We start from the raw sequence: 15,664 nt of genomic DNA, 5'->3' as shown, positions 1-15,664 counted from the left end.
CACTGTGCCACCAGGGAAGCCCGATGTGCCATTATTTTTTGAACAACCAAAATTCCTTAATCCTTTTCAGACATTTCCAAAGTGTGGTTCCAGTGCATCACTCTTGATTTATCTCCTGACACTGTCACTCACACACTGTCTGTCTCAGTCAGGAAAACCTCTTATGAATCCCCATATTGGTTCCATGTTTTCCCAGTTTCCTTAAAAATTTTCCTTTTCTGCTTTTATACTTCTTTATTACTTATCTTTCAAGACCTAGTTTTATACGGTAATTCTGGAGCCTTCTGGCTACTTCACTTCAAGGAGTGAGGGTTCTTTCTTTGAATTCACATGGCATTTTAATTTTATCTCTTCTACTGACAGAATTACTAGTTTCCATGTCTCTTCCTCACCCCTTGCTCTTCACCTAATGTGCATCATGCACTCTGAATTTATTGAATGAAGTAACTTGTGCTATTGCAGCCTAAAGTCAGAGCAAAGAACTAGAGTGAAGGGTAGGATTTGGATAGCAGAGAGGTGCAGATGGAAATGAGTGGGTAATGGAGTTATGTGCACCAGGCACAGATTGCTGATTTTTAAAGAACCGGGATGTAAATAATTATTAGTTAAAAAAAGAATTTAAAATTTATTTGATTACTAGAATGGTACTTTACAGTCTTGTAGTGCTTTTCAAGACCCATTATGAAGGGACTTCCCTGTTGGTGCAGTGGTTGAGCATCCGCCTGCCAATTCAGGGGACATGCGTTCGATCCCTAGTCCGGGAAGATCCCACATGCCACAGAGCAACTAAGCCCGTGCGCTACAACTACTGAAACCCACGCGCCTAGAGCCCGTGATCTGCAACAAGAGTAGCCACCGCAATGAGAAGGCCGGGCACCACAACGAGGAGTAGTCCCCACTCGCCACAACTAAAGAAAGTCCGCACATAGCAACAAAGACCCAATGCAGCAAAAAATAAATAAAATTAAAAAAAGAAAAGACCCATTCCGAAAATTACTGTCAACACGAAAAGAGAGCCGTTTGGTTCATTTTAGTTTTCTGCTTGTTGGCTTGTTGGCATTCTGCTTTTTGGGCTTTCCAAGCATTTTTTCCCCCTGCCTCATGGTTGTAGTATTCCCTGAAGTAAACAAGATCCCCTTTGAAAGGGATCTTGATTTAGTGGGAAGAGCACTGTATTTGGATCAGGAGACAAGTTCAAGTACCAAGATCAACCCTGCCAAATTCACAGGATTGTTTTGAAGATCAAATGCGGTAAAATCTTGTGAAGGTGCTTTAAGAACCCTAACACTATACAAATGTGAGGAATGGTTATTAATCCCTGATGTTTACAGAGCTAGAGGGTGTAGGCCTTGGAAGAACCCTTAGTGAGCATCTAGTCTATGGGAAGGGCAGTGTGGTATAGTGGAAAGAACAGTTTTTGATATTACACTGACTCAGGTTAGAAATCTAGCCAGGCATTTTGCTACCTTTTGCCTTGAGCAAGATATTTGAGCCTGTTTTTATCTAACGTATGGGGATCATAGCATCTACCACCCAGGGTTGTTGTGAGGATTAAATAAAATAATGTATATAAACTGTATAGTACATAGTAGGTGCTTAATAAATATCAAAGTCCCTTCCCTTGATGAGCAGTGTTGGTGTTCCCCTCTCAGATTGGGGGTCCCTTCCTCTTCTCTTAAGCATAACTTCTTGCATCGATATTCTGGAGATTGATCCCTTCTGGAAGAGCAGGAATAAGAAAGGAACACTTGTGTACTCTTGGTTTTTGTTGGTCTAATTGGTTGGACCTTCTTGCCCAGGGTGCCCAAACAGTAGGCACAGTTGCCACAACAGACCTTGGGAATCTGGCATTACAGGAAGAGCCTGGAGACGCTGCTGCATTCAGCGTCCATGCATGGGTAAGGCTTTGTCAGGAAGAATGGCTGCCCAAGGACCCCACAGTGTCCTGTCTACCTGAGCACGCGTAGGGGCCTGCCAAGACCTCCTGAGCGCCTGGCTTGCTCCCCACGTAAAGGTTACTGGAGAGTGAAGTCTGGATCAGCTCATTCAGACACAAACCACAGGTGAGATAGGCCTTGGCCACCTTCCAAAAGGACAGGACTTCTGTGCTGCAGGCCTACCACACACCTCTGTTGCCTTTACTCCAGTTGGCCCCCTCCTGTTCCAGCCACAGAAGTACTCCCCCCTTGTTGACACTTGCCAAACAATCCCTACTCTCCTAGAAATCTGATCACTGATGACTCATTCCCGTAAGACCTACTATCCTTTTTTCTTTCCAACTATTACAATTTCTCCCCCCCATGTTGTTAATCCTACCAACTCATCACATTGTTCCATCTAGTACTTCTTTTTTTTTTAAAGCCCTTCATGACATCTGTTTTTTTAAAAAAATATTTATTTATTTGGTTGCACGGGGTCTTAGTTGCAGCAGGCGGGCTCCTTAGTTGTGGCATGAGAACTCTTAGTTATGGCATGCATGTGGGGATCTAGCTCCCTGACCAGGGATTGAACCCACGCCCCCTGCATTGGGAGCGCAGTCTTATCCACTGCACCACCAGGGAAGTCCCCTCATTCTAGTACTTCTGTGGACTACAGGGCCCAGAAACCACAGATCTCCCCAAGCAGTGTGTTCTGACAGAAAGAGCTAGAAAGGTGAGTCTAGCTCTACTCTGAGGGGTGAGTCTCAGCTCTCCATTTTCTGTTTGGACAAGTTACTTAATCTTCCCAGTGTTTCCAAGTCTGTAAGATGTTTAGTAAGACTGACCTCAAGGGTTGTAGTACCAATAATATGAGATAATGTGGGCAAAGCACACAGCCCAGAGCCTGATAATAGGAGTTCAGCAAATTGTGATCTGACCCCCTCCCCCTTCCCCAGGGTGTGCTGGAATTTACCCACTGTGCTTTTTACTTTAAATCCTTTTTGGAACAGTCTCCACAATAAACTAGCAAAACAATAAAATACAGACCTCCTTTTCTCTCTCCTTTCCCCCTTTTTTCTTTCTTCCTCTGCCTTTTCTATGTGGTCCTTTTCTTCCCTTTCTGTTCTTTATTTCTCGTGTGTATGTGTCTGTTATTTGTTTTCTGCTTCTCCTACCATACCTTAGCCAGGGTCAGGGAGCAGTTAACCAAGTATTTTCACTGTGAGAATCAAATCAGAAGATAAAAGGAGTCAAAAGAGAAAAGTATTCTAGAATGGAGCCAAGTTTCTCACTTCACGCCCCCAGCATTAGAAAACACATTATCGGTATAGATCTAAACCATTGTGGGCTAGGTGAAATTTAGGGGGAAGCCTCCCTAACCTGTCTTTAGTATGGCCAGACCACCCTTTTCTCCCTTCACATCTTACTGATTTGTTTGCAGTGATGGACTTCAAGGTCAAAAGACAGAACTGTGTCAGGCAGGCCCTTTTGGGTTCCCAGAAGCAGAGGGGGATGAGGCAGTGGGAGGAGAGGCCATAAGGATGGTAGAAAGAGAAATGAACTGTGAGAGGATGGCAGAATTGGAGCTCCTTGGGCTAGAGACCTTGACCAAATCATTCTCCTTTCTGCTTCCTTATTTCTCTCTTAATGAAATGAATAATTATCACCTGTCTTGTAAGGTGGTTAGGAGGATCAAATATGAAAGTGCTTATGAAATGTGAAATAGATAAACTGCTGCTTAGATGAAACATCATAATTTACATTTATTCAACTAGAGAGCACCTATTTCATGACATCCATTGCTAGGCACTGGAAAAACAAAGATAAGAAAGGGTCTTTCTAAGAAACTCAAAAGCTAGAGGGTATTTTTAGGATAATGGGTACAATGGGGTCTTTAGACAGTGGACCTAAAGACTTAAGAACTAGAATTGGCCTAAAGATAGGTATGATCAAGCTACTGAAAGTGCAGAGGGATAATAACAGTCTCAAGATACCTTCACCCAGTAGGTGTGCCCCAAACTTTCTACGGCGTGTGTCACCAAGGTGAGGGCTGAAGCAGTTCAAATGCTCCATGAGCAGGAGGAAGCCATGGGACGACGTGGAGGGTCCCCGCAGAGAATGGAACCTCTTCAGCATCGGAAACCACAGGAAACCAGGTCAATGTGTGGGGCCCACTCCCTCAGCTCCAGGGCTCAGCTATGAGACCTGGGGCTTCCTGAGCAGACTGTACTGATGAGTGGATCCTTGAAGCTGGAGGCCCTTTGGCAGAAGTGCTGGAACTGGCCAACGGGTAGAGAGAGAAAGCTGGACCCTAGTCCTGAAAGTCAGCCAGGTGGGAGCCAGGATGCACAGGGGGACATGTGAGGTTTACTTGCTTTTTTGTTCTGCCCACCTCTAAGTGGTGCATCAGTCACCTCGGTCTCCAGCACCCACTGCGGAGAAGTGCTTCATGGCTCTGTCAGTCTTTTAAGTGAGAGGATGAAGCACGTGTCCAGGGGAGATTCAAGGCCAGGAGCACGCTAAGGGGCGGGTCTGATCTGCAGGGTGTTGCAGGAGTAGGAGGAGTTACGAAGTGGGTGCAGCCGCCATCCATCCCCCTGACCCTGTGCCAGCCTCTTGCCTGTTATTTCTCTGCCAGAGCAGGAGCCCCCTTGCCCTCCAGGTAGGGGAGTAGGGTTTTCTGGGGGGCAAGTGTCCTTCAGTCCCTCCACTTGGAGGAGAAGGAATGTGGCCTGGCCGGCTGGTTGAGCTTGAGGAGGAGCTTTGGGGCAGGGCGGGGCAGGGGCAGGCTGAGGCGAGGGCTCCTGCTGGCACTGCACTCCCTGCTGCTGCACGGCAAGGCCCTGCCACCCACCTTCAGAAGGCGCAGCCATGTTCTGGATACCCTGATCCCTCGGAAGCCCATGGGGAGCCCCGGACTGGCAGCCCTGCTCCTGCCTCTCGTCCAGCTGCTCCTTGACCTGTCTGCCTCTGCTAGTATTGGCTGCCCCTACCTTCCCAGCTGGAGCACCCTCTGTCTGCTGGCCTCCCACATGGTAAGGTGTGCCTGCTGCTGCTGGGTGGGGACACCTGGCTGGCACAGGCTGGTACAGCTCCCCACTCTCCGCCTGTCCTTTCCTGCTACCCAAGTCCCTGAGCTCTGGGGGCAGCCTCAGTGTGTTCTCTACATCGTCTTGAAGGGATGGATAGTCAAGGTCCTGGTGCACTGAGGGCCTGGGCAGGGTGGAGCTGGGAAGAAAAGAGGTAGAGTGGATGGGCTATTGGCTTCTGCAGACCCCGAAATTAGGTGATGTGAGGCAAAGACCCCAGGGAGAATGCTCCTCGTGGGAATACCTACTAATTATACTTCTGTCCTTTCTTTTCCCTACTGGGCCCTGTGCCTTCAGGATGACAGTTTCACTGGTGAGTCTCATTCCCTGCCCTGCTCCTCTTCCCCATTCTTCCATTCTAATTTTTGGTTCTCAACCTGGGAAGTAGCATAGTATCAAAGAAAAAACACAAGGTGGGCCTGGATTTGCGTTGTAATTCTGCTGCATACTCCATGCATGGCTTCAGGCAGTGCACGGTTTCTGAGGGGTATAGCAGCACGGTAGAAATGATTATACAATGAAAACAGCTGTCCCTGAGCTGTGGGGAGGATTAAATGAGAGCCAGGTAAGTCTCCAGGCACTCTCCCTAATTGGTCCCTCAGCAGTCAGTAATACAACAATGATCCTTCCTGTTTTAGGGTACATTTTATTATACTTCGTAAGGCATTTTCCCATGCATTATGTTACTTGACCTTGACAGCAGCTCCGCTTTATGAATGATGAAGCTGAGACTTAGAGGAGTCTGTAACTTGCCCCAGCTCAGTCGGCCAGGATGTAAGTGGCAGAGCTCAGCCTCCAGTCCAACTTTTCTGAGGCAGGAGGGAACTCCTGGGACCTTACCACTTGATTTCCTTTTCATCTTTCACAGGAAGGTCTGCCCAGATTCCTCGCCATACCCTATCGGCCTTTCCCCCCTCCCCAAAGCCTTGGCGTGCTTGGCTCTGCCACTGTCCCTGCTGTTGGTGCCTGCATCTGGTGTCAGATCCTTCGGGTATGAGAAACAGTCCTTTGGGCCATTCTTAGTGGAGATTGGAATTGGGGGAATTTGGGGGGGCCCCTAGGCTGATGCTAGTAAAACTTATCCTACTAGAAGAGATGTTTGTCCTGTTGTCAACCTTAGCAGAGAATTAGGCCCTCCTAAAATGGCACACACCATAATTGATATTTATGAGTTCAGTTGTATCGTTTTGTGAAGGTGTTTCTCCTTTCAGCTGGTACCAATTCTTGGGATTAAAATGTTTTAGTTCTATGAGTTTACTATTTTTACCTTCTATCTGTAAAGTAAGATCTGTCTTATTCAACTCTATATTTTCATTGCCTAGCTCAGTGCCTGGGGCATACTAAATGCCCACGCACTGCTTAAGAATTGACAGTTTTTAATTGTTCACTGTTATAAATAATGCTACCATGAACATCTTTGTATATACATAGTTTTTCTCTACTTAAGAAGAGAGAAAGCTTTTTTGATTGTATCATAACTTAGGACTAAAGAAGTTTGCGATCATTACCCTCCCTGATCTAAAATGACTGACTGTCCAACACTGGGTCACATCTCCAGGTAGCGGAGGGGCCGTGAAGGGCTGGATAGTAAATGTGTCATTCCCTGTGCAGGTCTTCAGTGGGACTGGCTCCACCTCCTGGTGCAGAAATCCAAAAAGTCTTACAAGTTCCGGTTCTGTAGGAGGCACACGATGCCAGCATCTGCTCAGGTACTCTCCCTGTCAGTTCCAGCCCTTCCCTACACCCCACAGCCCTTCTCTTTCTGGCTTCTCATTCTGTTCTCCAGCCATAAAAGAGAGTTGGAAAGAGTGGACTCAAGAAGACTATTCTGTCCATTACACAGTTAGGGACACTGAGCCTTAAAGGTTGAGCAGCTCGCCTGTGGTGCCCTGGATTCCAGAGACAGGAATAGAAGCCAGAGTTCCTGATTCCTGGCCTGAGGCCAGCCCAGCCTTGCTCTCTGCCTGCAGAGGAAGCTGCTAAGTAGCCGTTGCCTGTCTGAGAAGGGCCATCACATCTCCGTCCCCTCCCCAGACACCTCCCACAAGGGGCTGCGTTCCAAAAGAACCCAACCTGCAGATCCAGAGAAAGGGGAAGTTCTCTCCAAACGTGGCTCACAAAGGCTTGGAGGTAGGCACATCGTGTGACTGGAGATGGTGGAGCCAAGTAGTGGTACCTGTGCTAAGGCCAAAAGACAAGGCTACCAAGTCCGCCTTCTCCCCAGGGCCTGAGTTCTCCTTTGACTTGCTGCCTGAGGCACGGGTTATTCAAGTGACCATTCCTCCAGGCCCTGAGGTCAGTGTGCGTCTTTGCCACCAGTGGGCACTGGAGTGTGAGGAGCTGAGCCGTCCCTTTGATGCCCAGGTATGGAGGGCCATCTGCCTGTAAAAGCCAAATCACACAGGGCTGGAGTGAAAGGACCTACCCATTATACAGATGGGGAGACTGAGTCCCAGAGAGAGGTGGTGATTGTCCAAGGCTTCCTTACAAGTCTGAAGTGCCTAGCATGAAGACTTCTTTGGTCTAGGCAGAGAACTAGGGGGCCTTGTCTCCTGGCGGGAGAGGAAGGAGAGGGCAGGCAGAGACCTGGGGCAGCCATGAATGCCTAGCAGAGAAATGGATATGGCGCTTACCCCCAGTGAGAGGACCCTCAGTGAGATTCAGGTTGCATTAAGAGGACTTTTCAGTTCCCCCAAGAAGCTGTTCTCCTGAGAAAATAACAAAATGGTCACATCTGTCTTGGTACCCTTCCATCTCCCTCCCTTTTGTCACTGCTCCTCAGAGAATGAGATGTCCCCTATTCTTCCGGCCTAGGCCCTGACACTCCACCTCAACCTCCAGTTGTCACGGATGCCCTTGTATACAGTTGGTGCCATTTGAAGGGACTGATGCTGTACCCGAGTCCCTCAGTTCTCCACATTTAAAATGGCGATGATGCCTCCCAAGATCACCATGATGCTAGCATTTAATTAATTGAGTTGGTGCTTCTAGCACCTAGCACCCTCCCTGGCATATAGTAGGGGCTCAATAAATGTATATTCCTTTCCCCATCTCCTCCCCACTCCCCTCAGTCCATATATTGAGACACCTAGAGCAGATGGTCAGATTACAGGGCAGAGACCCCCTGAGAAGAAATTTCTCAGAGGAAGAAATGTCTCAGATAAGAGGAAAAGTAGGGTATGTGGTGACCAAGGTCCCAGTTTTCTCCTGCCATTTTTCAGGGTGCCTCTGCTCTTTCTCAGGCCCCTCTTCTTCTCTTCCTTTGCTGCTTTGTCCACAGAAAATTGTGTCTGGGGGCTGCACTGTAGACCTGCCTTATGAATTCCTTCTGCCCTGTCTGTGCATCGAGGTGAGCAGAGGAGAAGGTGTGGGTGGTCCATGGCTTCACTCCTAGGCCACCCAGATAGCACCATTGGTCAAGCATATCTCCACTAAGGAAGGTTTTAAAAGGGCTGGTGTTAACGAGATGCTAGGGAAGACTGGTGCCAGCCTGACAGTGAGCCACACACAGAGCCAGGGATGGAGGTGTCCTGCTGACCATGGCACATTCCTGGGGGTGAGTCCAACCTCAGCCCCACCCAGACCCAGCTTGCCTTTGTCGAGACCCAGCCTCAGCCCACAGAGGCAGGATAGACAGCTGCCTTCACTGGGTGTTCTGAGCTGTCACAGTGGGGGCTCATGGCCACTGCAAGGCTCCATGTGGCCCCAGAAGTCTCATCCCCACTAGCCCTGTGTGGAAGTCCTCCTCCTCTCCTTGTAAGACTGAGGTGCCTAGCATTAAGACTCCTTTGGGCTAGACAGGAAAGGCGGAGGCCTTGTCACCCAGGAGGAGACAAAAGGGAGGGTGCAGGCAGAGACCTGGAGCGGGGAGCACCTGCCAGGGGGATAACATTGGGTGTTGGGCTTTCAGAGGGAGGGGCCCTGTGGGACACTCAGCGCCTTAGGAATCGCTGAGAGTGGAGGCCAGGGAAGGCCAAAGTTGAGGAATGTGGACCTCATGATTTGCCTCTTTGTGGGGATACGTTCTCCTCTCCAGGAAAAAAGGACTCAGCCCCTCACCCACTGATCTTGCTCCTATAGTCTGGGGTTCCTCCCTGAGTGCCAAGTGCCACCCACTGTTGCCCACACCCCACACTTCTTCCCCTCCTCGGTGCCCTGCCAGCTCAGGCAGCTTGCATCTGGGCAAGGTCAAGCCAGAATGAGTTTCAAGTCTGAGTGATGTAGGGAAAGCCATTCCTCTGACCCTTCTTCCCTGCTCCCCTGTCCCCACAGGTGTCCTACCTGCAAGAAGACACCGTGAGGCACAAAAAGTGTCCCTTCCAGAGCTGGCCTGAAGCCTGTGAGTGCTACTCATGTGACTCTTGTGCACGCACAGCTTCTCTCTGTCTCTCTCTCCCCCGCAAACGTACACGTACATGCACATACACACACGCACTTGCACACCCTCTACACCTGCGTTGGAGAAGGTCCCCAGAAGGCATGCAGGCACTTTCTCTGGAGTCAGTGGGGGCAAGTCATGGGCTACCATGTCTAGCAATCAGCCTGCCAATAAATCAGAGCATTGAACATTGTACTAGCACTGTTCAGAAATATCCACCCCAGGAGGTAATGTCCTAAGAAGGTGGACCAGAGGGCCTGGGCTCACATCCCAACTCTGCCACTCATTCTTCTCCGAGCCTCAGTTTCCTCATCTGTAAACTAATGATACTTGCCCTGCCTCACTTTCCAACTCCTTATGAGGCTGGAGTTCAATATTATATGCGAAAGTGGTTGGTGACATCTATGCATACTGTTGAGCCCAGCTTGCAGAGACAGGATTCTCAAACATGACAAATGAATAGCTCAAAGTATCCTATGGTCCAGGGCAGGGTTGTAATTAAGGAATAGGCTGTAAGGCGTGAACTCAGGGGAGGGAGAAGCCCATGACGGCTGTCCATGAGTAGAAAAGGTCTCCTAAAGGGAGTGACATCTGAGCTGGGCTCAGAAAATGCGCAGGATTTAGAAAGGAGAGAAGGGAGGGGAAAGCATTCCTGATTCTGAGAGGAACATAAGCAAAGATATGAAGATTTGGAGTTTGGGGAGCAGCAAGGAGTTGGCCAGAATGGAGGTGCAGGAAGGAGAGGAGACAGCTAAATAGAAGAGGCAACAGGAGGGGCAGGAGGAGGCATGCTCGTTTATCAGGCACCTAGGCAAACCAGGGCTGTGCCAGGCTCCCTCACAAATATCATCTCCCGATGCCCTGGGGATGGGGCTCAGGCCTCCTGGGCCTCACTCTGGGCCTCACTCTCTGCCCCTGCTGCCTGCCCAGATGGCTCGGACTTCTGGGAGTCGGTGAACTTTACTGACCACAGCCAGCACAGTCAGATGGTTATGGCCCTGACACTCCGCTGCCCACTGAAGCTGGACGCCTCCCTCTGCCAGAGGCGGGGCTGGCACACCCTCTGCGAAGACGTCCCCAATGCCACGGCTCGAGAGTCAGAGGGGGTGAGACGGCCTCCCTAGGACCTGGGTGGGCAGGGCTGGGGCCCAGGGCCCTGCTCCCTAACTCCCTTCTCCCACCACAGTGGTATGTCTTGGAGAAGGTGGACTTGCACCCTCAGCTCTGCTTCAAGGTACAAGCATGGGCAACACAGGAGGGGGAAGGGTGTGCATGGTGCCTGGAGCTTGCTGACTTGCCATTCTTGGATTTCTCAGTTCTCTTTTGGAAACAGCAGCCACGTTGAATGCCCCCACCAGACATTCGGTGAGCCAATAAGTGACCCTGGCTGGGACCCCTTCCCACCATTTCACCCTCATGCAACTGCGGCAAAGCCAAATTCTATCCCTGCCCTGACTTCTCTGTTAACTGCAGCCCGGCTTCTATCACCTCCCACAAACCATCATCTATTACATGATGCCCTTTCCTACCCCCTGGCAGCCCCATCCTGGAACGTGAGCATGGATACCCAGGCCCAGCAGCTGGTCCTTCACTTCTCCTCAAGGATGCCCGCCACCTTCAGTGCTGCCTGGAGCCACTCAGGCTTGGGGCAGGACAGCATGGTGCCCCCTGTGTACAACGTCAGCCAGGTATGGCCTAGCCAGGGCTTGGCCCCCTCTAGAACCTCTTGATTAGAGCACAGCAGGTGGAGGCAAGCAAATCTCTTACAACATCTGGTTATTTATTTACTTGGCCAGCCTTTGTTCAGCTGCCTCCTCTGCCAGTCATTGGGGTCTTCAATGGAGCAGTTTCTAATCCTTTTCTTTTTTTTTTTTATAAATTTATTTTTATTTTTATTTTTTTGGCTGTGTTGGATCTTCGTTGCTGTGCGTGGGTTTTCTCTAGTCGTGGCGAGTGGGCTCAGTAGTTGTGGCTCACGGGCTCAGTAGTTGTGGCTCATGGGCTTAGTTGCTCCGCAGCATGTGGGATCTTCCCAGACCAGAGCTCGAACCCGTGTTCCTTGCATTGGCAGGCAGATTCTTAACCACTGCGCCACCAGGGAAGTCCCTCTAATCTTTTTCGATTTTGAACCTACAGGGATAAACAGAGACAAGAGACTGGCCCTCCCACTCCCAGCTGTTCTCTGGCCCACTCGAACTCCCACCACATTTTATATTGATGCCTTCTCTTGAACCAGCTGTCCTCTACCACTACTCTCCTGCCTTCCTCCACAAGGCTCCTGGCAGACGTTCTCTATCTTTGGGAGGCAGAGCCCCAGGAAGCTGAAGTGCTCTTCGCAGAATACTGTGAACTACTGACAGATTTAACTCTATCATGTGAACTAACAGCAGTTTGACTAGCAGACTCTCTTCTGTGTATCTGACATAAAAACCACCATCAAATATATCCGCAAAACCACAGCACCAAGCTGACTAAGCATAGCTAGCTTGTTTCAGTTCTTTCTTACTTACATGCAGCTTGTTTATTTGTTTTGTATTCTGTGAGGGCTCCCAAGCCTACAGGTGGTAGGAAATGCTTAAGATTTAAGTCGAAACCATGCTTAAGATTTACGACAAAGTCATGTGGGATAACTTAAAATTGAGAGCTAAATCCATGGACTCATTTATTTTTGTGAGCTGAGAATGTCATTGAGTTTAACCACGATTTGAGAGCCACTGCGTCGGCACCTGCTCACAGCTGGCTGGAGAATGGGGTCTGGGGCAGGGCTGGGATATGGGGTAGGTGGTGGAGGGTGTTCCCAAAGGGTGGAGACTGATCAACTCTCTAACCAGCAGCCAGAGCACAGGGTGAAGCCACATCCTTGCCTGTAGACAGATGGCAGTCAGTTCAGCATGCATTTATTGAGTGCCTACTCTGTTCCCACTCTGTATTAGGCCCTGGGAGATACAAAAAAAGTATATAACACAGTCTGCCCCTAAGGAGTCCATAATGTAATAACAGCTGCTACTACTAAATGAATACACATTGCACTGTGTATTTTTAAATATTTATTTATTTATTTTGGCTGTGCCGTGTCTTAGTTGCGGCACATGGAATCTTTTAGTTGCAGCATGCGGACTTCTTAGTTGCGGCCTGCGGACTCTTAGTTGTGGCATGCAGACTTTTAGTTGCCTGCATGCAGGATCTAGTTTCCTGACTAGGGATGGAACCCGGGCCCCCTGCATTGGGAGCGTGGAGTCTTACCCACTGGACCACCAGGGAAGTCCCTGTACTTTGTATTATAAAGGGGGTTCACCTGCATATTCCCATTTGATGCTTTCAGTAACCCAGTAAAACAAGGATTATTATCTATCACACACAAATGAAGAAACTGAGGCTCAAGGAGAAAGGAAGTCTCTCTCCATGCAAAGATCCCACAGCTAGGAACCACAAAGGCAATAGTTAAGCCTGACTTTGTTAGCTGTGGTCTCCTGACTCTACAACTTACGTTCTTTCCAATGGACAAGCTGCCCCTTCAGGTGCGCAGAACAGAGAAAGGAGGCAGCATACAATTAGTCTCCTGGTTTGTGAGCTGCTAGAAGACAGAGACAATGTCCATGCCTGCCTTGTCTCCTCAGGGGCTGGCACAGAGTAGGCACCCAGAGTATGTTTGTTGACGAGTGCCTGATTGCCTGATTAATGTTTATCTGTGCAGCAGTTCAGATCTGGGAATGATCAGCGGGATCTGGGAATGAAGCCTGGGAAGGCTTCTTGTCAGGGGTGGCACTTGGCCCTAAGCCTGGGTAGGGTTTGGGTAGGGGTGGTGGGTAGAAAGGAGGAACACAGCAATGGGCAAAGACTCAGGGGCTGGACAGAGCCAGATCTGCCTCTATGGGGACAGTCATTCTGCTCTTTTTTCCCACAGACTCAGGGCTCAAGCTCAGTGACACTAGACCTCATCGTTCCCTTCCTGAGGCCAGGGGGCTGTGTCCTGGTAAGGAATCCTGCCCTCACTCTGCTGCATATACTCCCCTGTCATCTATACCACAGGTGACACATGGGGCAAATCCAGTCCATAAAAATGTTTGACTTGGCCAGCACGGTGTTCAAAATTGGAATTAGTTGCCACCACTTAAATATTGGGAGATGTCACATTTTAAAAAGTTGATTTCTGGCGTCTCCTGAAAAATATCAGAAAACCTGGTGCTTTGTTTCCACATTCAGGCATGGTGATCATGGGCTGGAGCTCAGTGGTGTCTGATTACTTCAGTCAGGGCCTGTGCCTTCCACGTCCTCATGGATGCTCTGGTTAACTTTGGGTTTACTTTCTTTCTTTCTTTTTTGATGTGGACCATTTTTTTAAAGTCTTTATTGAATTTGTTACAATATTGCTTCTGTTTTATGTTTTGGTTTTTTGGTCCTGAGGCATGTGGGATCTTAGCTCACTGACCAGGATTGAACCCACACCCCCTGCATTGGAAGGCAAAGTCTTAACCACTGGACCGCCAGGGAAGTCCCTGGGTTTACTTTCTGAGTTTGCCACTCTTGACCTTGTTCTGTGCCCAGCCAGAGCTGGACCAGACACAAACCCTGTGCTGGGGGAAGTCCCTATCCAGGGGGATTCCCCTTCACTATCCCCATGCCTTATTCAACTTCCCCTGGGAGGAGGGTTTACCCTGGCTTACAGGGATTGGGGGGCTCTGTGCCCTCAGGTGTGGAGGTCAGATGTCCAGTTTGCCTGGAAGCACCTCCTGTGTCCGGATGGTGAGTTCTTGGGAGGGGGAGGGGGAGTGAGAGGGAGGTTGGGCACTGAGGAGCCGGGCTTGGCCTCACCCTTCTTGGCTCAGTCTCTCATAGGCTCCTGGGGCTCTTGATCCTGGTACTGCTGGCCTTCACCACCCTACTGGGTGTTGTTCTGGTGCTCACCTGCCAGCGCCCACTGTCAGGTAAGCTCACTGGGGGTAACCTGGGGATTCAGACTTCCTTGGCTCCTAGGCCAGTTGCCCCCATCCCTCCCCCGCCCAGGCTCCCTTCCGAAAGAGCCTTGTCCCTGCCGCTACACCCCCCTCTCTGTGAGGCGGTGAGTCTCATGCCCCCTAGTGGGAAGGAATGGTTAAGGCAGGGCAAAGGTCCTTCTGCTGGTGGTTCACTGCACCAGTCTCTAGGCCAGACGCTAGTGGGGCGGAAATCCAGCCTGCGCTGCACCTGGCGCCCTAGCCCTCTCCTCTTCCTGGGCACCTTTATCTAATTAGCCCAAAGGCGCCCTATAGGCCTGTAGGCTAAAGCTGCCTTGGGTACCCATCCCCAGCGCAGATGAAGAAACGCGGGGGTGGTGGAGTTAACCCTATCATGTAGCGCGGAGGCCTGGGAGGAAAGGGCTGGGCTGTCCCTTAGCCCCCCACCCTGTTCATCTGTTGCTCCCACCCCCAGGCCCAGGTCGAGCGCAGCCGGTGCTGCTCCTGCACGTGGCGGACTCCGAGGCGCAGCGGCGCCTGGTGGGAGCGCTGGCTGAACTGCTGCGGGCCGCGCTGGGCGGCGGGCGCGACGTGATCGTGGACCTGTGGGAGGGCACGCGAGTGGCGCGCGTGGGCCCGCTGCCGTGGCTCTGGGCGGCACGGGCGCGCGTGGCGCGGGAGCGGGGCACCGTGCTGCTGCTGTGGAGCTGCGCCAGCCCGAGCCCCGCCGGCGGCCCGGATGCCCGCGCCGCACCCCTGCACACCCTGCTCCGCGCCGCCCCGCGCCCGCTGCCGCTGCTCGCTTACTTCAGTCGCCTCTGCGCCAAAGGCGACATTCCTCCGCCCCTGCGCGCCCTGCCCCGCTACCGCCTGCTTCAAGACCTGCCGCGCCTGCTGCGGGCGCTGGACGCGCGGACTTCTACTCAAGCCACCAGCTGGGGCCGCCTCGCGGCCCGGCCGTGCCTGCGGGGTCGCGTGGAGCTGTGCCGCCAGCTGGAACGCGAGGCCGCCAAACTTGCCGATCAAGGCTGAGCAGAGCTCACCGCAGTCCAGATGTCTGTGGCCGCAGGCCTAGGGGCCCTGGCTGGAAGCCCCGAATGAGGCTTCTACCCTGGAATCGTTGGATGCCTCCTAGGGGCCACTGGCCACAAAGCCTTACGCTACCTCCCAGCCCGGGAGCGGGGCATCACACTCACTGTCCCAGCCCGTTCCCCACGTTCCCCCAGGGTCCAGTCTCTTCCTCATGCTTATGCTTGAGGGTTCTCTCCCTCAGAGCCCCCAGGGAGAGTCACTCTTTCCTGAGAACTCCTCTGACCTCAGTGCTGTTGTGAGTGGGGGATCGTC

General features: G+C 51.1%; 1 protein-coding gene across 1 annotated transcript; it reads left to right on the top strand.

Moving 5' to 3' along the window:
* Positions 1 to 4,009: 4,009 nt before the first annotated feature.
* IL17RE (interleukin 17 receptor E) lies at positions 4,010 to 15,352 on the top strand (the record flags this gene model as incomplete). The annotated part of the gene is made up of 16 exons (XM_082847448.1): positions 4,010 to 4,075; positions 4,780 to 4,959; positions 5,827 to 5,999; positions 6,620 to 6,717; positions 6,979 to 7,138; positions 7,233 to 7,372; positions 8,289 to 8,357; positions 9,281 to 9,347; positions 10,317 to 10,492; positions 10,573 to 10,620; positions 10,703 to 10,751; positions 10,926 to 11,074; positions 13,291 to 13,359; positions 14,078 to 14,129; positions 14,213 to 14,311; positions 14,796 to 15,352. The coding sequence occupies exons 1-16, from the start codon at positions 4,038 to 4,040 to the stop codon at positions 15,350 to 15,352; spliced, it is 2,124 nt and encodes a 707-aa protein (XP_082703574.1). The 5' UTR covers positions 4,010 to 4,037.
* Between the last annotated feature and the right edge of the window lie 312 nt (positions 15,353 to 15,664).

This window comes from Leucopleurus acutus, assembly GCF_964270905.1.
Source record: "Leucopleurus acutus genome assembly, chromosome: 10".
NCBI lineage: Eukaryota > Metazoa > Chordata > Mammalia > Artiodactyla > Delphinidae > Leucopleurus > Leucopleurus acutus.
Note: the sequence above shows the minus strand (reverse complement) of the source record. Positions and strands in the feature narration are given on the sequence as shown.